Source organism: Scatophagus argus, chromosome 19 (genome assembly GCF_020382885.2).
Source record: "Scatophagus argus isolate fScaArg1 chromosome 19, fScaArg1.pri, whole genome shotgun sequence".
NCBI classification, from domain to species: domain Eukaryota; kingdom Metazoa; phylum Chordata; class Actinopteri; family Scatophagidae; genus Scatophagus; species Scatophagus argus.
Window position 1 is genome coordinate 3,084,206 of NC_058511.1, and position 23,407 is coordinate 3,107,612.

A 23,407-nucleotide genomic window follows, 5' to 3' on the forward strand; every position below is an offset into this window, starting at 1 on the left:
CTCACGTTCCTGCGAGGGAAAAGGTATCCACGGTAGAGTACTAGCTAGCAGTATGTCCGACAGAGGGTGCCTCAGATGGTGTGTGAAAATCAATGAGACTAATTTTCAGATCACTGAATGTTGTGTAATCAACATTTGTTTCCAAAAGCTGGAGGAAAAGGAACAGCTGTATGTTTTAATTGATCCTGCATCATCAGACTCGGGGCTCCGTATCGCCCTCCTTATTGAGACCAGATGAAACTAACATGTAATCTGATATTAGTTAATATTGTGCAACTTTTATTGTGAAATTTGTTCTCACGCTGCACTACATTTATCTGATTGTTGCTGTTTAGTTTAGAGCTTAAAAATAATTGCGAATTATGAAACACGATGCCCTGCCAACAACTCATAGCAGTATTAGCTTCAATATTCTCCACATCTCTTCTTGTACTCTTCATACTTGAAATGTATAATAATAATCCTTCATTTTTCCTGAAGTAAATTGCTTAAGTAAAGGGCTACTTAACATCCTTTTGTTTGTGCTACTTAAAGAAAAGTTTTATTTGTCAGTAATGTTAGTTTTATTACCCTTAATTGTCATTATTGTGGACATGTTAGCAGTTAGTTGAATATTCATATATCCAGCAAACAATAAGTAATATTAGTATTAATTTTGAGCAGTGAGACTGAGCCAAAACAATAACGACGGAGACTGTGGAGCGCTGAAGATGCTGAAATGCTCCACAGAGCTAATATGAAAATATTGATCCTGGAAAGAATCTATTTTTCACTTGTGGATGGATACCAGCATTGATAAAAACCTAATAATTTCCGCTGTTCCTGTTGCCCAGAACTTTCACCCGCTGTGAAGTTATGAAGAGAAGCTGGGATCATTTAACTAATATGAAACAGAACAGTGTGGCATTCAGGAATGACTCAGTCAAAATACAAGCTGCCAGCTCTCTGACCCAGTAGATTTGGACCTGTCAAACCACTTCAGTCTGTTGATGTTATCCACAATTTGGTAATGAACGTGTGATGATGATGATGACTGACGGACGTCCTGTCGTGCGCGCATATGTTGTAGTCTGATCAACAGCAAACCACTGAACACGGTTATGTTGCGTCTTTATGGAGATGTACAGTGCTTACGTCGTTTCCCATGCAGAAAAGCTCAGGTGATGGAGGAAAATTCCTCCTGCAAAGCACCCAGTGTGACCACAGACAGCAGTGCACATTCGCTTTCCCACAGACACTCGGGCTGGTTGAGAGATTTCAATGGGCAACCGGTCACAAGCCGGCCTTTCTAACCTCCAAACCGACTCTACACTCTTCACTGACTGAACCATCTGTTACAAAAGCTGGAAAGAAGCCATGAGCGCTCTCTGCTTTGAGAATTGTGAATTTGTAGTGCCTCCCGAATGTCTAAATATTGTTCGGCTTTTCTGTCTTGGTTTGATTCAAATTATTGCAGGATATACTGAATTTTGAAGTGGGAATTCTATTAACACCTTATATTATTTTTCAACAAAATTAAAAGAACATTTTCAGCCAATAGCCTTGATTGTAAAAGCTGATATTTCACGTTTTACTCTTGTGAAGAATAACCGAGATGACTAAGATGAATATGAGCAAAAATGTCCTAGAAGATTGGTGAAAACTGTGTAAATGTGTAAATAAAAACTGCTATCATTAGGGCCAGCTGCCATACTTTTCTTTTACTACAGACTACATCTGATGTCTCTTTTGTGTTGTAAGGCTGAGAGAAGTCTTTTCTCGTTTGAAGTGGGACTAAATTTGAAGGGGAGACAGGTTCAAGACAAAGCAAGAGAGCTATGGTGTCACCACCCAGAGACTGATGGTTCTGACTTTGTTTAGTGCAGTGTCACCTCACAGTTTCTCAGGGAGTGCTTGGATTTAATGACGGGACTGGCAGGATCTGTTACACGTAAAAGGACCCCAGAGTTATGGCAAATTTTATAGAGCACATCATATGGAACTAAGATGATTTCAAGTGATATTGTGCTTTATGTGTCTTCCAGCTTTATGAGCTCTGACTTCATTAGCATTTGGTGTTCTTCTAAAATCCATAGCAGGGTTTTAAGTTAACCTTTTAGGTTTGCTGAAAAAAGAGCAATATTATCTAAAACGCTCAAGCTGTTGTTGTTAGATTTCACGATCGGCTCTTCACCGCAGGACAGAAATGAGTCACTGAAGTTAAAGCTGGTAGCATTTGGACCCTTGAAGACTTTAGCAGCACAGTAGGGGACAAAGAAACAAGATCAAGATGGGAAAAACATAATCCTGATAGTTTTTATTTACTGATGTTAATCGCATGTGTCTGCTCACTCCGATAAAGGGAGCGAAAACCAGCAGCAAAGATATGACTCAGGGAACAAACAGTCCCTTTAACATGAATACCTGAGTAAAGGTGTGGGATTAATAATCTCCTTCCATAAAAGAATAAAAGTGGCATAAAAGAACACACACTGAAGTCTAAAATTAATACGACCTCACACACACGCAGAACAAATCTGCAGTTTGTTTAGGTTGTCTATAGACTAAAACCCATCAAAGGGGGTTATAACAGTCACTGAGAAGCTGGCAAACTGAAAGGAGGAAATGCAGCCCACTCATGTGGGGGCACATTTAAATTCATCACACACACATGTCATCTAGGACACCTCTGAGCTCACATAACTCCGGCTGGGTGAAATGTAAAACAACCTGGAGGAGTGAAATAATGTCACAAAAGAGATCTGGAAAAAAAAAGGCAAACCAGAATAAATCGTCAATGAAGACAAAGTTTGGAGAAGTGACGGGAGCCACGTGTGGACACGATACGCAGCCTGCCTGATGAGTCACACAGGTGATAAGACCGCGTCGACGCTCTGATGTGCTATTTTTGGGGCGATGCTAAAACTGCTACTCCTCCTGTTCGCACTCACAAGAGCAAAGCTGTTGAGTGTGAAATGCTGTAGTGTGGCATTGTGTCAGTCTAATTAGATTAACACGCTACCTACACATGTGAAGGCAGCGTGCTAATGCACAGCAAGAACAAGTGCTTCGGAGCTAACAAATCTGTGCAGACATTAAACTTTACTGGGCTGTTTTCTTTACAACGTGTACTCTTGTGGAGTTTTGATACTTAAATAAGTGACTTTTGATTTAACTTCAAAGTCCTGCTTGTACCCTGGTGACATTCACTGCACATAAAGCTGCAAGAGGGGAGTATGAAGTGAGTGAAGGAATCAAAATTAGGACAAAATGTTATGATGGTGAAAGAGTTGGATGTGGGTGTTGGCTGAGGGATGTGACTCTGACAGCCAGCCAGTGTGCGTGCGTGCACATGTGTGTGTGTGTGTGTGTGTGTGTGTTTCTAAAACTTGCAGCATGAATATTTCACTTCACTTACTTAGCACACAGTGTGGCGGCCCTAACAGGGCTTAAGCTCATACATACAGTACACACCCACTTCTTGGATGGCACTTTTACGCTGCTTGTCTACTGCATATTCTATGGTATATATTTTTACTCCATTACCTTTTTTAGCTCTTGGGAGGAACGTGAGAGTTTCTGTTTTTGAACCAGAGAGGCTCATCCTCCTTTCAGCTGCAGCGAGCTCAGGCAGAAGCGGTTTATGGGCAAATGTGACTTTTTCTTGAAGGTGCTTCAAAGAAAAACAGCTGATTCATATTATTAGCATCCCTGTGATCTTGAACATTTCAACCTGGTTTTTCGAACACGAACCAGGCAACCTAGAAATCCAAATTTCGTAAGGAGACTGTTTTTTAACAGGCGTCTGCGTGTCTTTAGTTCAAAAGGGTGAGAATCTAAGTTTAGGACTTTTCCTTCTAAACCTCTACAGTTCACATTTTCACTCTTCAACCCTCAACAAAACAACCTGCAACTCCTCACGCATCACATGCTTGTTCCCGACGGTGCTTGGTGTTGAAATAGTAACAAATACCCAAAATCTGATATGAGACAGTGACTTTGCCCTTGTGGATTACAAAGCAGGTCCTGGGACTTGTTTAATGAGCCCGGGGTCTAGCTGTTCCGGACCACAGCCTATATGTCTAATTTGACTGCAGCCGAGGCACACGCCTCCAGCAGCCTGAAATAGCCTTGTGATGATGCCTGATCTCCACAGAGTCCTTCACTCCAGTCACACACGGCCACGTGAAAGCAGCTGATCAAGTATTCTCTTGCATCAAAGCTGCATAATGAGGATGTGTTTTAAATGATATTCCCGAGCAGACCTGATCAGAGCCGACAGCTGCCTTAAGAGAAGAGCGTTGTACATTTCCGTAGACGTTAGACATGCTTTCCATATGGAGACGTCCTCCTCTGCGAACCTGCGTGATTTCCGTGGCCTCACATTCCCCCCCACTGTGTTCTGATATGCTCAATAATTTGACTTGGTTCATGATTACTCTGCCAGCGTCGGTGATTGAGAGAGTGACGGGCAGGAAGCAGCATTCATTCACTTCTCACTCACTGCTGCTCCGGTTTTATGTAATTTCTGCAAAACCAGAGGGCAGACAGATGAGAAGAAATGCCTCTTCATCCCTCGCTTCATCATCACTTGGTTCTTTTGTCTGATGCAAGTTTCATCACGTCTAGTTAATCATCTTCTCTTTCACCGCTTCTATTTCTTTCATCACTTTAAATTATAATGAGAGTTGTCTGTGAGAAGGCCAGGTTTGGAATTTAAATGAACAGGTCTGCGGTAGCTTGGTCTCGTCCCGCGAATCGAGCGGCAAGGTGTGACATGAATCCTGATGTGTCATATTGGATTTGCTTTTTCTGCTTCTGCATCGACCGTCGTATCCTCAGTCCTCACCAGACTGATGGACGTAACCTCAAGGAACAACAGAGACTTTACATTTTTCACAGGTTGAGATAAATGTAAACTTATAATTGAGAAAATTACGCTTTCAGTGACTTTGTTTGTTTATTCATAAATTGATATTTTTCATAGTTGGACTTTGGTTGTCAGAACTGATGCGTTGCGGTGATGTTTGTTATGTAAAAGTGCATCTGTGATAATACACTGTCAGGGTCCCTCTATACTAGAGAACTCGCAGATTCCCCTCTTGACAAAGCTTTTAGTTCTGTGATACTTAGCGTATTTAGTTGAAGTACTTGATTTGCTGTAGAAATTGCAGCTAATGAATAAATATAACAGTTTTCATGAAGACCATATCTGCCTCGTGGGGGGCATTCATAGTGAACTCTAATGCATTCATGATGCTTTATGAGTACGTTCATAAGCACACTTAATCCACTCTGGTGCACTATATAACGTTACAGATGTGACTTACAGCGGGTAATAAATTAGTAAGGACTCATTAGTACTATAGCAGTCTATGCAGTATCATAAGTCATCATTGTGCGTGTTAAGTAAAGTACATAGTGATGCATAATGCAGGCTGAGTTGTGTTCCATTGTTGGTGGTCAGTAAAGTGTCATGCATTTTCACGCATTTGAAAGAATCTACGCCGCAAAGTGAGTGATTATTACGGCGCGTGGTGTCACAGCCTCCAGCTGCAGCAGCTGTTCTCAACAAACAAAACTGTGATGAAGTGACTGAGTGCCACCTGCCCTGCACCAAACAGCAGACCAGCAACGTTACTGAGGAGCGTTCAGCAAACTAAAGAGAGAGGAAGAGGAGAAGAGGAGTCATCTGGAGGTTAGAAACAGCTCCAAATGAGTGCTGGTGTTCCTCTGCTTCTTATGTCATAACAATAATAATAATAAGAAGAAGAAGAAGAACTCAAAGTGTGCTTTAAAGATGATGTGAATAGGAGGTTTTTGTTAGCACGTTAGCCACAACATATTATTAAGAAGCAGAATTAGGGGACTGTATGGATTTCACCTACACAAGCAAAAAAGTTAGCAAAGCAGGAAAAGCACTGAGCTGGTAATTATCCCTGAACCAGGCAAACATGTAGAAACAGAAGTTTGGAGAGTGTTTGAAGCTGGTTATTCTGAATACTGAACTCACTTCAATATTTGCCAGAAACCAATTTCATCATTGGTTTCGCAAGCAAGGAATGGTTTCAGGGGATGCTTTTGTGAGGACCTGTGGGGGACGAGGACTTCAGGCCATCAGTGAACGGCAGAGATCACGATGTGGTTTCGTCATGGCCTGGAGGTGGGCAGCTGCTGCTCCGTTCCTGGCTTGAGATATGTGAGATGAGACATCAGGACCGAGCTTGTACTGTGGCTGCACGGCAGTTAGTGGCACCTCGTTATTCTCTGTCATCAAAAAGTGAATCAGCTCCTGGTGGGGGGACAAAGAGATCAGTCTCGTCTGCAAACAGGTGAACTCAGCGATCAAGAACTTTAAACTCAAGTGGACCAATCACAACTTAAAGGGGCTTCCTGTGCAGCCGCCTCTTTAACGTGGCCCTCAGTCATCTAAACTTTGAGAAGTCCTGCACTGAAGTATTAAACCTGCTGAGTCGGTCGAGTGTTTCAGCAGGCTGACATTTGCAGGAGTCTTTAACACGGTTTCAGCGCTATGCTGATCCCAGACTGTTTAACAGATGCATATTTGTGTCATGGAGGAACAGTTCTCACAGTTATTATCCTGCCAACAGAGGAACTTTCTCCACCCTGTGACCCCCTCAGAGGCTGGTGAAATACAAGATGTCACAAAGCGTTAGTCATGAATTACTGTTATTTTTCCCCTCTTTCTTCCATTCAGATGAGTTTCCGTGAAGTTCATTGTTATGGAACTGTGTCACAGTAGTCGATGCACTGAAAGTTGTTTTGTTTTGTTTTTTTTTCTTTTACAGTTTCCATCGTCCTGTGTAATGAATAATGATGGGAAATTTCATTTGACATCACAGCAATTTCCCTCAGCTGTAATTGTCCTTGGAAAGCAGACATCATCGCACACAGTAACAGAAATCGCTCCCCATTCATCAGTGGGCATAATAAGCTTTATTATGGTGACAATGCTGGAGCTCGCTCTCTCTCTCTTCTCTGTCAAGGACAATGAAATAGTTTTAGAAATGTGTACAGATGAATGCAGTGAATGTGATCTCAAACAAAGAGGAGTGAGGGAGGCAAGTTCTGGATCTGCACAGCAACTGAGGAAATACTTCAGTGATATGACGGACATGAGACAAGTGTGATAGGGTTGATGTCTATTTTCAGTCTCACCACCAAGACATCCGTGTCTGCCTGAAAATGAATCGTTTTGTTGATCCCTGCTTGTCATCTGCTGCGAGGACTTTGGTTTATGACCAAACAGCTCCAGGCCAGCAGGTGTGTGAGGCTGATATTAGCTCAAATCAGCCTCACACACCTGCTGGCACGGCTGTCGACTCTCTAAGTGTTGGTGAACTTTGGTTTGAACAAGAAGAAGAAGAAATGACTTTGAAATGACTCTGAGTGTGCGTGCTGCTTTTGACAGATGTGTGTTTGTGATTGGCTTCCACAGGAGCTGGAGCAGCAGTTTGAGAGGGAGCGCCTCTCGCTGGAGGAGCAGAAGACGCTCCTCAGGCAGCAGCTGGACGAGCTGAGGGAGGAGCTGACATCAAAGCTCACCGCGGCCAACGAGGAGGTGGGACGTCTTGAACTTAAAGCGTGGTTAAGTTAAAGCTTGACGTATCGCGTGTTGATGTCAGACCAGGAAAAGCTTTGACACTCGCTGGAAGGTTACAAGGAACTGCATGTTTAAAACCATCTCAGCTGTCTGCGGTGGCTTCTTTGTCACCACACGAAAACCACAATCAAAAAACTGTAAAGTCTGAATCCTGAGCTCCTTAAACATGTGCGACTCGAATGTTAAATAGTATTTACCATTTGAAAGATGAAATGAACAGCATTTTGCAGTCACCTTAACAGCTGAAAAATGAGATGGGGGTCACTTCGCTTCCAAATGGGCAACTCCCATATTTCTTCGGAGGCACATTAAAATTACAAATGTGGAAAATAAACTGATTAAACCCAAATGTAGCTTTAGACTCAAAGCTGTCTAACCTAAAGGGCTTACAGCTTTCTAATTATATTATTGATAACATCTCTCCCTTTAAACCCTCATGTCAAAGTCTCTCTGTGCCTTAACAGCTCGGCCCAACTTTAGCAAAGTCATTTAGAATAAAACTGAATTAGAACTGCACAACCACAGCTGTGGAGTGGACTTATGATGCCCGATGATTCATTAATCACGTTGACTGTTTAGACTGAATTCGAGTCGTTCACACTTGTTTTCTGTGCAGTTTCAAAGTAAAATGGAGTGTGTGAGGTGAGGCAAAATATATGTAATTATGGTACATGTGTGTTAAAACACTTTGAAGAGAGAGAGAGAGAGAGAGAAATGAACTGTTGTTTTTCTAATAAAGGCTGTTGTTCTCGCACTCCACGTGCACATTTTCTAAGCTGTACTTTTAACATTGAGGTAAAGTAATATCTGACGCATTGCAAAACTATGTTGCCACGTTGGCAAGAAAAGTGTGCGGACCCGGCTCGTTTGAAAATCAGAAACAGAAGTGGTTATTGAATGCATTTTTGATGGAAATTCCAACTGGCTGAGCGCAAAATGCTGATGTAGCTTCAGGGCCGCCGCCACACTGAGAGCGCAGCCTGAGGTGCAACACAGCGGAGGTTGTGGATGTGGTTCAGTCTCTTTGTCTGTCCGTCTCTCCTCCCCGAAGGTGACTCGGCTGCAGGAGGAGGTGCAGCAGGGAGAGCGGGACATCGGGACGGCTGAGGGACAGATCTCCACCCTGAAGGAGGCCCAGGACAAACTGCTGGAGGAGCTGGACGCCACCAGAGGCCGACTGAGGGAGACCAGCAACCTGCTGACTGCACTGCAGGTCTGCAAACACGCTCGTTTGTTGCATCCCCAACCTGAAACCTCAACGTTCATCTAAACAGGTTTCTAACTTCAGACCTGAAAGGAGGAGAAGTGAGGACAGGACAAAATGTTCGGACTGCTTCCACAGCCACAATAAAACATGTTTTAATGAGCATAGTTAGCAAACAACGGTCGTTCATCATCAGTTATCCTCGCTTAATTTAATTAGTTTTTATTAAAAAGTAATCATGGTGTTTGTTCTCATAATCTATGACTTGTTTTGTACATAAAATGTCAGAAAATTGAGAAAAGGCCACCACAAGCACAAGCCTCAGACAGTGTCTGCTCACAGCTTGTTCACAGCTGTGTGACCGACAGAAAATCTCCAATGCAAAAGATTCAATTCACAACAACACAAAACACAAAAAAGCAGCAAATCCATGGTCAAGCCGGTGGAGTCGTGATTAATTGTTTGGTTAATAAATTAACTGTTTTTTGATACATTACAACACAATCACATATCAAACGTGTCTGACTGATTTTCTCCTTGTCAGCTTTTCATTTCATCCAAAATCATTTGTGTCCTACGGTGCAGACTTTGGTTTGGTTTGGTCACCAAGGGTTTTTCTGAAGGGCTTCCACGTCACCACTGTTTCACTGTGACACTGCCGGCAACATTTGGTGTTGGCTGCTGTTAGCAATGTCACTCCAGAAGGCTTTAACCTTTTTTCACGCTACAAAAAAAATCCAAAAACTTTTCAGAGACGCCTGAAGAACTGGATTCTTGTCAGCGCAGAAAAGCCTCTGAGAGCAGCATTTAGACAATGACAGCACACTAACACTTTGCCCTGAAACCTGTCTGACTGTCTGATTGGCTGTCTGGCTGTCTGTCTGTCTGTCTGTCTGTCTGATTGGCTGTCTGACTCTTTCTCAGGGAGAGTTGGAGACCCAAAAGCGTCAGCATGAAGCCAAACTCATCACCACCAAAGAAGAAGAAAAACATAAGATGGACAAGATGGCTCTGGAGCTGGAGCTCAAATGGACTGAAACACTCAGGTAGCTGTGTGTGTGTGTGTGTGTGTGTGTGTGCGTGTGTGTGTGTGCGTGTGTGTGTGTGTGCACTTTAATAAGTGTTGCAAACGAAAATAGGAAAACAGAAAGACTTCTATTTCCCATCCATTGTTAATTTCACGCTCTCTCTTTGTTAAAAGACAAAGACGGTGGGCGTTCCTCTCTCTGTTCCTCTCTCTAACACACACACACACACACACACACACACACACACACACACACACACACACACACACACACACACACACACACAGGTCATCCCGCTCACAATATTGACCGTGACAGGGCATTATCCTTGGAGGCCGCCGCAACTTCTCAGCTAAATCCAGTGTTAAAGCCCCCAGCTCAGAGTCCCTGTTAACGTCCACAGACCTTTGAAGTGTGTTATTATTCAAAAACCTCAAAGAATGAAATTGACTGTTTTGAGGTGTGAACTGATGTGCTTCTCTCCGAGTAAAGTCGGCAGCCACTAACTGACTCTATTAGAGTTTATCTAAGCATTAAAAAGTGTCTTAATGGTCAAAACCACAGGAAGCTTTTCCACTTCGGCACAGATTTAGTCTTTTTAGACTAAATCTGTCTCTTTTAGTTTTAGACCAATTCTTCCCTGATGAGATGGTTTGATTGACATTTTAATTTACTTCACTTGCCCTCCGTCCACTGTAGCTTCAGATGATGAAACTGCAGAGGACTGAACTTGTTGCTTTTGCCCTCAACAAACGGGTTCATTTATATCAGAAAAAAAGAAACTTTAATGTTTTTCCGAAGCAGTGTCCCAGTTACCGCCGATAATCCACCCAACACACTGTCAACTGTTTTTTAAAGACTGCTGTTTCGGTCGAAACTAGTTCCAATGAAAGTGCTCTCAGTGAGGGCTGAGGATTATCCAGAGTAATTGGGACACTGTCTCTGCAAAGAGAATTAGCTGTTTTAAAGCTACATTTTAATACTGTGAGCACCACAAGTGAAACTTCGGTCAAGGCCTTTTTTGGGGGTCGAAATCAGACAGATTCAGGTTTGTTTTAAATCTGCATGACTGCACATTCAGTTCACATCTTTATCACAGTTCTCGATTAGCCAAATTAAAGTGAATGTTGTTATGTTAAAACAAAAGACGAAGAGCACAGGCCTACGTATCAGGATTTCTGCTGTGTAACTTCTGCTTGACTCATGGGCTGCTGCTGCCTGGTCTGTCAAAGTCTCTCATCTCAGGCAAGTCTGTTTAATCTGATAATGCTCCGGCACTTTTTAAAGGTCACACTCGATATTGTTTGATATTTTTAGCCTTTGCTCGCTCCCTGAGCCCGTGAGCATCTTTGTGTCTCAGCTGCAGTAACTTTTCCTTACTCTCCATCACTCTTCGTCCTGCATTACTGCACTCTCCTTCCTTTGTTGTGCTTTGTGCTGTCGGCCTTTGAGTGTGACCAGTGCCTCCACTTGTCTCCTGTTAGAAATTAAAAGCAACAAGAAAAAAAAATGGTGTGAAGCCAGAGATCTATAGATTAGTTAGATCTCAAATCATTGGTGTTTGATCCAGTCGCAGCACCTCGGATCAGTCTTCCAGTCTGACTAAATATCAGCATTAATCTTGAAAAGCATCAGCCTCAACTGAGCCTCAGATCAGGATCTTAAAATGTACAGAAATGTGGTTTCTTTTGGTTCCTTCCCAGGTTCTGAAAAGCACAACAAAAATAGAGGGACAATAAGTGTCAAGTGTTACATCAAATTATTAAAGAATTGATGTCACAACAGCAGGAAGTAGTTTAGGAACCTCAAGCGTCCTTTTCCTGCTATCATCACAACCTGAATCTGTCAGCCAGCCTCTCTCCAGACACTTTTTATTCATACCACCCTCGAAGTTTGATGTTTTCTTTTTTTTATTTGCAATCACAACCAGAGCCAAACACACAAGCTAATCATGTAAATTCGACTGATTTCACCTGCTGTATGTTTGCTTTGCGTGCTGTTTCAGCTCGTGGTCTCGTCGTCTTCCAGGCAGGAATTTCACATGAAGTATTCGAGCAGCTGGGAATCATCTTGAATGAAAACTGACAAAAACCAAACACTAAAGGAAACAATATGACACACAGTGACGGCGATGGTGGTGTGACACTAATGACTGATAAAATGGCTGACTCAAAGGCAGCTTAGAGAATGCCGGTCCTAGTTTTCCGTCGGCTGTGCTGACAGGTCGACTGCGCTCACCGAAGTGGGTCTGGAAAGTTGAGGTGTTGAAATACAAACAGGTGTACTCATACTCAGCTCCTGTCTATCCGTCACACTTCCCCTCCTCTCAGTCTCCTCTTCATTACCTTCCATTCACCTTCCCTTGTCATTGTGCGCAAAGCTCTTTATTCTCAGGAGAACATCTATTCATTCGGTGGTTTGGGCCGAGTACACTGCGGTTAGCGAGCCGTCTGAATTAAGGAGGCCGGTTTTAATCCCAGTTACACGGTGGAACCGGACGGTTTCTCTGTGATAGCATAATCGTGGAAAGAGCTCTCAGGATTACCACAGGAACAGAGAAGGTTCAGCAGATCAGCAGCAGACTGAGGCGGGTCACACGACATGTCAGGGACTCGAATCTTTTGCCTCTCGGTCCCGCCATCTGCCGTTAAAAGTGTGTGATTTTTTTTGAACCATGCAGTGAAGGGTGGATTGCCTTGAAAGTCTGCTCAAACGTCCAATAACGAATGGTATTAACTTTCAAAATCTCTAAAGTTTTTGCAGGTGCATCACCTGATCAAACATTTAATGTGTCTTTGGAAAACCAGAAATATACCCATCAGCTTCACCCGTACTTTGTGCTAATTAGCAAATGTTAGCGATGCCAAACTAAGATAGCATTCGTTGTGAGCATGTTAGCACGCACTGTTGTGTCTGAGCACGGTCTGACAGAGCTGTTAGCGTAGCTGCAGACTTGATGGGCTTTTATCTGTAGTAAGCACTCGGTTAAAGCTGCTCTTCACACACATACACACACCTTCAAAAGCATTTGTGCCTTATATATCTTATATGTAAATCTCTATAGCACAGGCTGTAGAATCCAGCCAATTATCCCACATTTTATCAGGATGTGTTTACCATCTTTGACAGTTCCTGCAGCTCCCGTTCATCCTCTCCTTCGTCTCTTTACCTTCTTTACCTTCTCTCCTCCTGTCCTCCTCTCTCTTCCTGCCCGTCAGATGCTGTAGTAGAACATTAATAGGAAGACCAGAGCTCTTTGAAGCCCAAGGCCTGTGTGTGTGTGTGTGTGTGTTTAAGAGAGAGAGAGAGAGAGAGAGAGCGCATGCCTGCATCAACATCTGTGACTGTGTGTTTTATACTGAATGAGGACATAAATGATGGCACGTGTCAAGCGTGCTTCATGATGAACGTGACTGTCTGGTGTGTGACTGCACTGCTGTGTGTGTGTGTGTGTGTGTGTGTGTGTGAGAGAGAGAGAGAGAGAGAGAGAGAGAGAGAGAGAGAGAGAGAGGGAACCCGCCTTCAGTCTGACACTTTCTGGCTCTCAAAGTGACAAAAAAATGTGTTTGCCTCAATATTTCATTTAACAGCTGCCATTTCAACTCCTACACAGTTATTACGTTGGCAGCACACACACACACACACACACACAAACACACACAGCCACGCAATGAGCTGTTAGCAGCAGCGTTAGAATTATTGCCGCTCAATAGATGCAGTGTTGCAGTCTGATAAAGGACCATTTGTTGCTCCCTAAAAGCGAATATTGAGCTCTCTGAATCACCTTTAGCTTTGGTGCAAAGTTTTTAGCTGTTTGTTTGAATCTCCTCGTTCAGCTGCTATTGTTGTTGTTGCACCTGTGAGCCATAACAAAATGTCATCAACAGCGTGTAGCAACAATGAGAGTGCCAAAGGTGCCTAAAAGAAACACATTAAGTCCTGAGAGATCAGCTCGTTGACTGTAAATCGTATTTGCTCGTTTTACCAAAGCACACTACAACCTTTAAATTCATTTGTTTTCTTGAAGGCAGCCAAAATTGTTTCACTTCATGCCGATATGGTATAAAAATCACCTTTCACTTGGAATGTAAAACTGTGAAGCTATTTGTACTCCGATGTCAAATTTGATCTGAAGAGTCTACCAAGAAGTAATAATTTGAGTCAGCAAAAGTCTGAAACTCTGGAATGGGAAAAGCGGGAGGCCTGGTTTTAGTGGATGACATTGAAACGTGCATCCAGACACCCGTGTGTGTCGGTGTGTTTGCAGACAGGAGTGTAAGAAGCTGCGTGAGGAGCTGAGAGAGGAGCACGAGGAGGACAAGGCCTCAGCACTGACTCAGCTGGCACAAAGCAAGGAGCAGGAGATGGGCAACGCCAGGGAGGGCTGGCAGAGGAAAGTGGACGACCTGCTGGAACAGGTACTGCTGTCAGCGCTACCTATGTGTGTGTGCGTGTGCAGAACCGTCTGTGTGTGTGTGTGTGTGTGTCTTTTTTTTAACCACGATTAGAAGAATAAAATGACTCTATGATTAGGTGTTTTACGCTCTTTAGAAAATAATTAAAGGAACACAAGGATTAATGTACTTTATTTAAAGAAAAAGAACATAGAGAGTCATTGAGGACTGAAAACAGAGGTACACACATTAGCTGGTTAAAGATTGTTTTAATCTTCAACCTGGTGCTGCGGTTCTCACAAAACACAAAACACAAAGTACCAGATGCTTCCGGCCTTCAGCCGAATGGCTGTAATTAAGCCAGTCGTAAAAGAAATCAATAGGGAGGGAGAGCGAGGATGCAAGCGGCGATGAGAGCAAGTGCCTCCGTTCAGAGCTCACGTTGCCCCTGTAAGATCTCCTTCTTGACTTATTTCTTGCTCGCTCCGGTTGGACAGATTCGCTCACATTCGTCATGTGGTGCAGCAGTGAATACAGCAGAAGGAGCTGCTGTTGCTAATGACCGCCCGGTAATATTAATGTGGCGTGACTAAGCTCTCCTGTGGTCATCTCACACACAAACTGTGTCAAAGGCTTTATTTATGTTCATTTCAGCGTGCCGAGCGCGTCGGCCGCCGGCTGGCGTCGCGCCCGTGCTGTCCGTCAGCATCCATCCAGTGATTAATGCGTCTGCTTCGCTCCTCGCAATCAGCCGAACCATATTTATTGACTGTGATGTGAAATGAGTGCAGCGGTCAGTCTTCTGTCAGATACGCACTGACAGAAGGTGCTGTTTGGAAATCGAATGATGCTCCAGACTCTTTTCTAATGGCCCGTGTATTTGACAGATTATTGTATCGGGGCCTTGATGCGTGGGCAGCTTTTATGAAATATAACGTGACTTTTGCTCACACACACAAGATGCTTCACGGCGTGTTATGTGGTAAGTTTAAACGTTAGGGCGATGTTAGCCCCAAAGCCACGTGCACAGTTAGCAGCACATGAAATAAGCACCTCTAACTGGAGTTTCTGACAGAGCCGCGAAGCCAGACGTGTCCCCGGTTCACTGAGAGCAAACCCGGACACACACGACGTGTCTCTAAATGACTGCTAATAACTGACATTTGCTAAATACCTGCAGGATGTGTGAATAACCGCGCCGTTTGCTGAAGTGTTCACCACAACATCTGCATGTAGGCAATCACACAACCTCTGTCAAAAGACATCCTCTGTCTTCAGCATCAGCGCTGGTCTCCACAGCAGTTCAGAAACCCGGTCGTATCAGCAAGCAAACGTGGTAAAAACAGGGTCAGAGTACAGCATATATAACCATATGCTTATACAACCTCGTGACAACACTGTGTGACTCATGTCTTAGTCATAATGTAATTTCCAAATCTGGGATGCAGATATTGAGGTCGGGCTTCTCTTTTTGGTTCACTGAGAGTCTTTCTTTGTTGTGTGTGGTGATGTATGTGATGTATGGTGATCTGCAAGTTGATACAAAAGGTGAACTTATCAACATTTATGTTCCAAAGTGTTAATAAATGAATCGTTTTAAGGTTCAGCTGGTAAATAGATAGATAAAAATAGACAGAGATAAATGGTTAATTTCCTTCCGGTCGCTTAGCTCTGAGGCTAACAGCAGCTAAAGCAGACAAGGTTATCTTCCCTGGGCAAGAGTAACCTTCCATCCTGCAAACAAACGTTGCTGTTTCCTGACAGAGAGGTCATGTGTGATTTTCACACAGCGGCTGGTCGACTTCCCGCCAACACATCACAGGTCGCCCAGCAGCGCGGTCGCCAGAATACAAAAGTCTGCAAACGTACAGAAACACTCATTTTGTTTATTTCATAATGAGCTGAGTTTCCCATCTGGTGATGGAGGGGTCAACAGGGGGCGTGTCCCCCGGGCCAACCAACAAATTGGCTCATTTTAGCCACCTTTTGGACATTTTGTCGCTACTGCTTGGGGCAGATAAGGCAGATATTTTCAGGAGTTGACAGGAGAGTTTTCTGTTGTGTTTGTGGCGACTAAAACAGATGTTTTATAGCAAAACTTGAGCTTTTCTTAACCTTAACGAAGTGTTTTGGGGTTTTTTTTGCCTAAACCTGACCAGGACTTAAGCACAGCATTGTCCACAATGCACAGCACCAGCATTTATTCTGCTGATTGGGTTGTACCCAATAACGGATGTTGTCCTCTCTGTTCTAAAGTTTCCCATTGAGCTTCCTTATCAAACTTTTTTATTTTTTATTAGTGTTAAAGCAGTTTGTACAGGGTTGTACTATACTTTTTTAATCTTAACGCTTTCCCAAATATTCATTGCCTTAAGTTGTCTTGACAGACAAATTTGGAGAATCATGCTGCCTCCTCCCAACTATGAATTAGCCAGATTTTATTATGTACTGCAAACAATTTATTTACAAAAATCAGGAAACTTAATTGCCCGAGGCTTTAAAGAATTACAAACATCTTAAAATGACAGCGTTTGCTTTAGCCTAATTGATTGCCACCCCATCTTTGCCCTTACTTCTCATTCCGCTGCATAAAGATGCTGCTCCCCAGAGGCAGCCTGAACTCCCTTATGCTCCCCCTGCACCATCTACTCGCTTTCCGTTTCATTAGTAAGTGTGCGCAAAGGTGCAGACGCAGCAGCTTGTTCAGCGATCCCTGCATAACGGCCTCCCTCCAGGTCCAACATCTTTTCTTTGGCCTGTTCCTCTCCAGATCTCCCTGTTGAAGCAGAGTCTGGAGATGCAGCTGTCCCAGTCCCAGTCGTCGCTGCAGCAGCTGCAGCACCAGTTCAGCCAGGAGAGGGAGCACCTGAGGATGCAGCTGGACGAGCTGCAGACGGAGCACCAGCGGCGACAGCAGCGCCTGCAGGAGGTCCACTGCTGCTCCATGCAGGACATGGAGCACGCCAGGCAGAGGGATCTGAAGGTAGGCGGTGGCACACACACACACACACATGAACACACACATTTAAAGACAGAATGATTTTAGAGTTTTCTTTAAAAGACGTGCCGTTGCTTGTGTGTTTACATTCAGTGTTTCTTAATAAAACATATTGTGTGTATGCTTGTAGTCTAACAAGTGTACTGAACTGAATTCTTCTTTTCTGGAATAATTAACGCCTCATGACAAGCCTTAAAGGAAGCTGGACAGAGGAGGTTTTATAGGAAACATAAAGCTGAATGTTGTAGGATAAGAGATTTTGATGTTATGGTGAACGATGAATGATGTGACCAAGCTGGAGAACATACACTGAAGTACTGAAGGGCCAAGGATAGACCCCTGTGGAACACCACACCTGACATGAGCTGGGGCGAGTCACCTACAATAAGAGATTTTTTCACATTAGTATGTTAAAATACCTCAAACATCTGTACTGCAAATCAGTCTGTATATTTAGCACCATGATAACTACGCTGGTGACATGGGCCCACAGAAATACTGTAAAAGTGCATATAAACTGTGAGCTGCAGCAGTTAAGTCATCTCCTCAGGAGAAGCCATGCGTGACATTTTAATCCAATAGAGCCTTGTCAGAGTCAAGGTTAGACTGGCAGTGAGTCATCAGCGTCGTTTCTCACTCGCACTGACAGCTTCTATACCAAGCAGCTATACTGACAGCTCTGTGTTTCCTCTTCGTGATGTCAAAATATGCATGCACAAACACAACATACACACCCCTGAAGGTGCCAAGAAAATGTTCTTCAAACGCTAATCCTTCCATGTCACAGTCAAGGTCGATTTGGATCAGCTATACATCACAATTCCAAATCCCTTCTTCGACTTGGACGCTCTAATTGTATTAATGCTTTAGGCAGAATGGAGGTCAGCAGGCAGCGTCCTTATGACGCGTTTCTGGCAACTCCTTGAGTGCAGATGTGGAAAGAATATCACCTCTGAGTCACACAGCACAGCACAGCGCTTATGAAATCCGTCGTCTTCTTTATCTTCCTGTGGCCCAAACAAAGGCGTCCCCCCCTCCCCTTTTCGTTGTCCTCCTGTCCTCCTGTCCCCACCCACTTGTTCCTTCTCTGATGCAAACATTCACAAAGGCTGGTGCACATTCCCATTATAACCACAACACTGACCACATTTTTTTCTGTCAAAATACTCTTTGTTAATAAGCATGGAAATAAAGCGTCAGAAGCTTTACGGAGGGCTTTCATAGCGGCGGGGTGTTTGTATTTCTGTCAGCGGTGCAGGGAGAGGAAACTCAATTACCCAGAGTGGAGGCATTAGAGGGATGATTTGTGTGTGTGTGCTTTATGTGTGTTTGGGTGGATGGGAGGTACATTCAGATTGTCTGGCGTTATCTGTTCACAGTTCGCAGATGGTGACATCCAGGGAGTAATAAAGTTTTCACAAATCCCCGCTGCTCATTCATGTAACCTAATTTAGCTCTCCAGCTTCCCGCTAGCAAAAAAAGATACAAATAGAAGCGGTGAGTGCGTTTGGAGCAATTGGCGGCTTATTGATTTGCTTATCAGCTTTTGTCTCACATACCTTATTTCTCAGGCTTGTGCTCATTTTCTTCTGCCCGCATGCTCTCACAGGGAGAAGTGTTTTACATGAAAAGTCGACTTTCCAGAGGAGATATTAAAGGTTTTGGATGGATGCAAAACTGACTCCAAATCAGTTGAGTTGCTGTCTAGAACAGAAATAAGACAGGATGTGACAATTTGATCATCCTTTTTGACACAAACCCAATTGAAATCAGACATTGAGGGATCCCAGACGGAGCATCCTGATGCATTCCAGTCCTTTCACTTCCATCAGTGTTTCTCAAGCACTTTGGTTTACCACTAAACACTTGGAATACAAGTACTTTATGTTAAGTGCTAATGAGTAAACGTTAGCACGTTATGTTAGCATTTTAGCATTTGACTCAGACTCACAGGGACTCACTCTTTTTTGAGATCATATATCACCAAAATATTAATGTCAAGCCCCCACTGAGCTAACTTCTCTTTTTCTTCTGATCTCATCTGAATTTTAAACCCCACAGGAAAAAATAGCACTGAAATAACTTCCAAATGTGCAGTCATTTCTCACGGTCACACACTGAAAAGGTTAAAGATGCCTTCATCAGCCAAAGAAAAGCTCTGGATGAACTCATTTAAATGTGGCATCCTGAGTGCTGCCAAAGACCAGGAGAGGAAGAGAACACGTTACACCTGTTTCAGAGTCCTTGTGTTGGCTCCAGGTTAGTCCAGGCATTCAAATTCTGCTCTTGGGTTTTAAATCAGTCATCAGTTAAGCACCTGACTGAGTTCGTATCAGACACGCTTCTAAGCTCAGTTCCTCCTCCAGCCCTGGTCTGCTCCGTAGTCCTCTGGGTCAGGATTAAGACCTGCACTGAGGCAGCTGGAGGAGAAGCTGAGGGCCGCGGTCTCACTTTGTGTCTTTGTGGGTTTATCCGTCCTGCCTCCATCTCTGTCTCTCTGGCTCTTGTTCATCGCTGTCCCCCCACCCCCCCTTTTTTTTATTTATTTAGTTAAATGGATTCAGCCACCAGCAAAGTAAGGGATATTGACTGTCTGGTAATGGAATGAAGATTGAATGAGCAGGCCTCCACAGTCGAGCAGCACGGAGGGAGAGGAGGTGTATGTAACAAAATTACAGTCAGTTTGTGATTATAGGAGTCACTGCGATTAGGGGTAATTAATGTGCTCCCTTTAATTAAAGGAATAAAAGGTACGGTTTACTGACCCTGACACAAAGACCAATGATCAATACCCATGAATAAGAGAGATTAGTGGCTTTTAAAACTCACTCTCTCACACTGCGACAAAAGCTCCCACCGGAGTGTTTTCACCTGCTCACTGGACCCGACATTAAGACTTCTGATGTTCATAATTCATGCTGGCTTTAACGTGACAGCTACAGTGACCTTTAGCTGCTCTTACACGACAGGATATGTGAACAGGGGATCGTTCCAAGAGGGTTTTTAGAAGTAAATCCTTAAGATTTGATTGGCTCGCTCGAGGAGGAGGATGAGGGAGAAATGAATGAACCTCAGCTACATTTTTTTGGAAATGTAAGCAAGAGTTTTTATGAACTGGCATCCAAACACACACGTCTTACTGTGATGTCGCTCTGGTCGACACTACGAATCACACGCTGACCATCAAGTGCACTTTAACCCTCCTGTTGTGTTCATTTGTCAAGAACAGCAATGATGTTCCCGGGTCAGTTTGACCCGGTGCATATTATATTATCCAAAAATCCTAATAAGCATGGTTAATATTTAATTACTAACTCCATTACTATCTATTCTGTCAATATTTGGTGCAGTGGTGTTCCTTACCTCTCACAGTCAATGGTTCAATTAGGATAATTCAGTTGTTTTTCATAAAAAAATACATTTAACAGGTTAAAAGCTACTGAAAGACGGTAAAACAGACCACTGCTTCACAAACCACGCAGACTCAAAAGACACTTGTTCACCAGAAGCAACAAAATGATGCAACAACACAACAAAATGTGCTGAAAAATGCATTATGCCTTAACAAGAAACACATGCCACTCAACACTGCTGCTCTTCAAGTCCGTGACAGTAACAGGAGGAGCCCCAGTGGCTCGGTGACCCTCGTACAGTAAAACACCTCCAGTCAGGCCAAGTCAGAGCTAACATGAAGGGTGGAGCTCTGAGCCAGAATACGCAGCAGATGATTTGTTCGCGGAGGTCAGGTGGTGCTCGCTATAGAAAAATTATGCAAACTATAAAGAGCTGCTTTTCGACACGAGAGAGAGAGGAAGAGCTCGCCTGTAAGCCCCGGTCGGATCAGTTTTATCAGATACTCAACTAAATGCAGGCTTGGTTATCCGTCAGCTCACAAAGATCTCGTATTTAGTGAACTGTGTCACAGTTATTTTGCGCTTGTGGCTTTTGAAGTGCTACCATAAAAGCAGAATCAGGGACTGCTGTCCGCCGACTCACAGCGAGGTTCATTTGGATGTTCAGGGCTCTCTGCGCCCCGTGAATCATTTCCCAAAGGCGCATTGCATATTGGCAAATTAAACTGCCACAGATGTTGTTGTCAGCCTTCTATGAATATCATTTTAGATGTTCCTTGTTGATGGGTTCTAGTTATAATTTGCAAAATGGCACCTTAATATTTCACTGAAAAATGAAAAATTGGATAAACTCGGTGAGCGGCAATTTTCTTCTCCACAGCAGTGTGTGCTTTTGGGGCTTTGTGTAATAATGAAAATGAGATCTCAGCTCTATTGAATATTCCAGCACCGCTGATGGAAATAGCTGCTGTGTTTTCTCCTTTGATATCAAACATTTAATTTGAAAAATCAGTCTGCACATATTACCTGTTGTCGCGTTGAATTATATATGAATAATTTATCTGGATGTGACTTTGGACACGGGTGATTGTGGGGTCACTAAAGGGCACGCAGAGTTGGATAAATATTTGAGGAAAGTCGGCACAGGATGCAGTTAACAGGACGTATTTTTTGTGTTGTTGATACACAGCTGTACAGCAGGTACTGCAATGATGATATTATCGCAGGTTATGAAAATATTCTGCAGCTGAGCATCAACAAACAAAATCATAACCGATGCAGCACAGCATCAGTGAGATGATAACACAAAGGGGAAAATTCATGTTTTTAAATTCTAGTGCTCTCAGAGATGACTGTGGCTCAGTGGATGAGAGCAGTGAATTATCGCAAACTACACAACTGACTTTAGAGTTAGAAAATCCAAATTATGTGTGGATCTCTGGAAATAAGAACCGTTTTTCTGTTAGTAAAGTGAGAAACAACAGTGCCAGGCTTCAATACTAATACTAACGATAATAATATTAATAATAATAATAATAATAATTACATTTCCAAAAAGTAAAACCAAATTTCCTGTAAACCGTCTGCTGCTAAAACACAGGAACATCCAAGCACAAGATGTGGATCCTCGCACATCAACGACAGCTTCTTCTCTGCCAGAGTAAACATTCAAGTGCCAGCAGTGTGATGTTAGTATGTCTGTACGCAGTGTGTGTGTGTGTGTGTGTGTGTGTGTGTGTGTGTGTGTGTGTGCGTGTGTGTGTGCGCGCACTGTGGCACTCCTCCAGTCACCAGTATTAATGCTAACACTGTGTGCATGAGAGCTTCTCAGTTTTGCTTTGCTGATACTCTAACATGTTGTTCTGATTAAGTCACACGTTAATTCATCACCTCATTTAGAAATCATATGTGCAGTTTTCAAAGCCATTAAAAACAAATTTATGTGTGGCTAAAAAAATAAATGGTTTAGACTCTTGTTTGCTCCACAGATTGAATTATTAATGTACGTCAGACCAAATGCTTTGAGCAAATTTAGAGGATTCGTCTCGGGTCAAGTGTGTTGAGTTTCAGTGTCTTTTTAAGCAAACCTTTAAAGGTTTGAATGAGGCTTTAAATATGAGAGAACGTCGATATTATGAGATGTTTTGACAGTGCAGGTGACTTTACCTTTTCTTCTGCTTGTAAACTTGTGAAGACTTGAGATGTTTTCCGGTGCGTTTTGACAGGAGGGATGGTAGAAATAGTCAGACTTTTCTTCTCCCTTTGTCTGGTGTTTCATTGCAGTTAAATCAGTGTATGATGATTGACCAGTTTCTCCTGCAGCCTTACAGAGGCTTTAAAATGCTGTTAAAATATCTCCCTGTGGCTTCCCGCCTCGCTTTTCCATTTGTCATCTTTATATCTCTCCTCCCTCTTACCGCTGCTCTCTCCCACTCCCTCATCTCTGCCTACGTCTCAAACTTTTCGTCAACAAATGATCCTCTTTTCTCTCCACCCCACATTTCCTCGATTCCCTCCCACTCCCTCCCTCTGGCCCTCCCACTCCCCCTTTTTCCTATCTCTCCCCATTTTCCTGCCGCCTCTTTATTCCCTCATCCTCCATCCTCCACTCTCCCCTGTTCCCTCGGCATCCCGTCATGCCTTTTCCTCCGCCTCTCATCTCTCCATCAGGAGTTGGAGGAGCGCCTTCGCCACCATCACCATGCCGAGCTGCAGTCTCTCAGAGAGGCTCACCGCCAGAGCATCGAGACGCTCAAACAGCAGTCAGAACAAGAGCTGCAAACACTCCGCTTTGAGCTGGAGGATGAGGGCAAAGCCATGCTGGGTA

General features: G+C 43.4%; 1 protein-coding gene across 3 annotated transcripts in view; it reads left to right on the forward strand.

The window, feature by feature from the left end:
- The window catches only part of fam184ab (family with sequence similarity 184 member Ab), a 103,276-nt gene that overhangs the window by 54,736 nt on the left and 25,133 nt on the right, over nucleotides 1–23,407 (forward strand). For all 3 annotated transcript variants that reach the window (XM_046373231.1, XM_046373233.1, XM_046373232.1), the window contains exons 10-15: nucleotides 7,439–7,561; nucleotides 8,655–8,816; nucleotides 9,732–9,853; nucleotides 14,103–14,253; nucleotides 17,000–17,212; nucleotides 23,251–23,404. In XM_046373231.1, coding sequence (XP_046229187.1) covers nucleotides 7,439–7,561; nucleotides 8,655–8,816; nucleotides 9,732–9,853; nucleotides 14,103–14,253; nucleotides 17,000–17,212; nucleotides 23,251–23,404 — 925 coding nt within the window. The remainder of the gene's footprint in view (nucleotides 1–7,438; nucleotides 7,562–8,654; nucleotides 8,817–9,731; nucleotides 9,854–14,102; nucleotides 14,254–16,999; nucleotides 17,213–23,250; nucleotides 23,405–23,407) is intronic.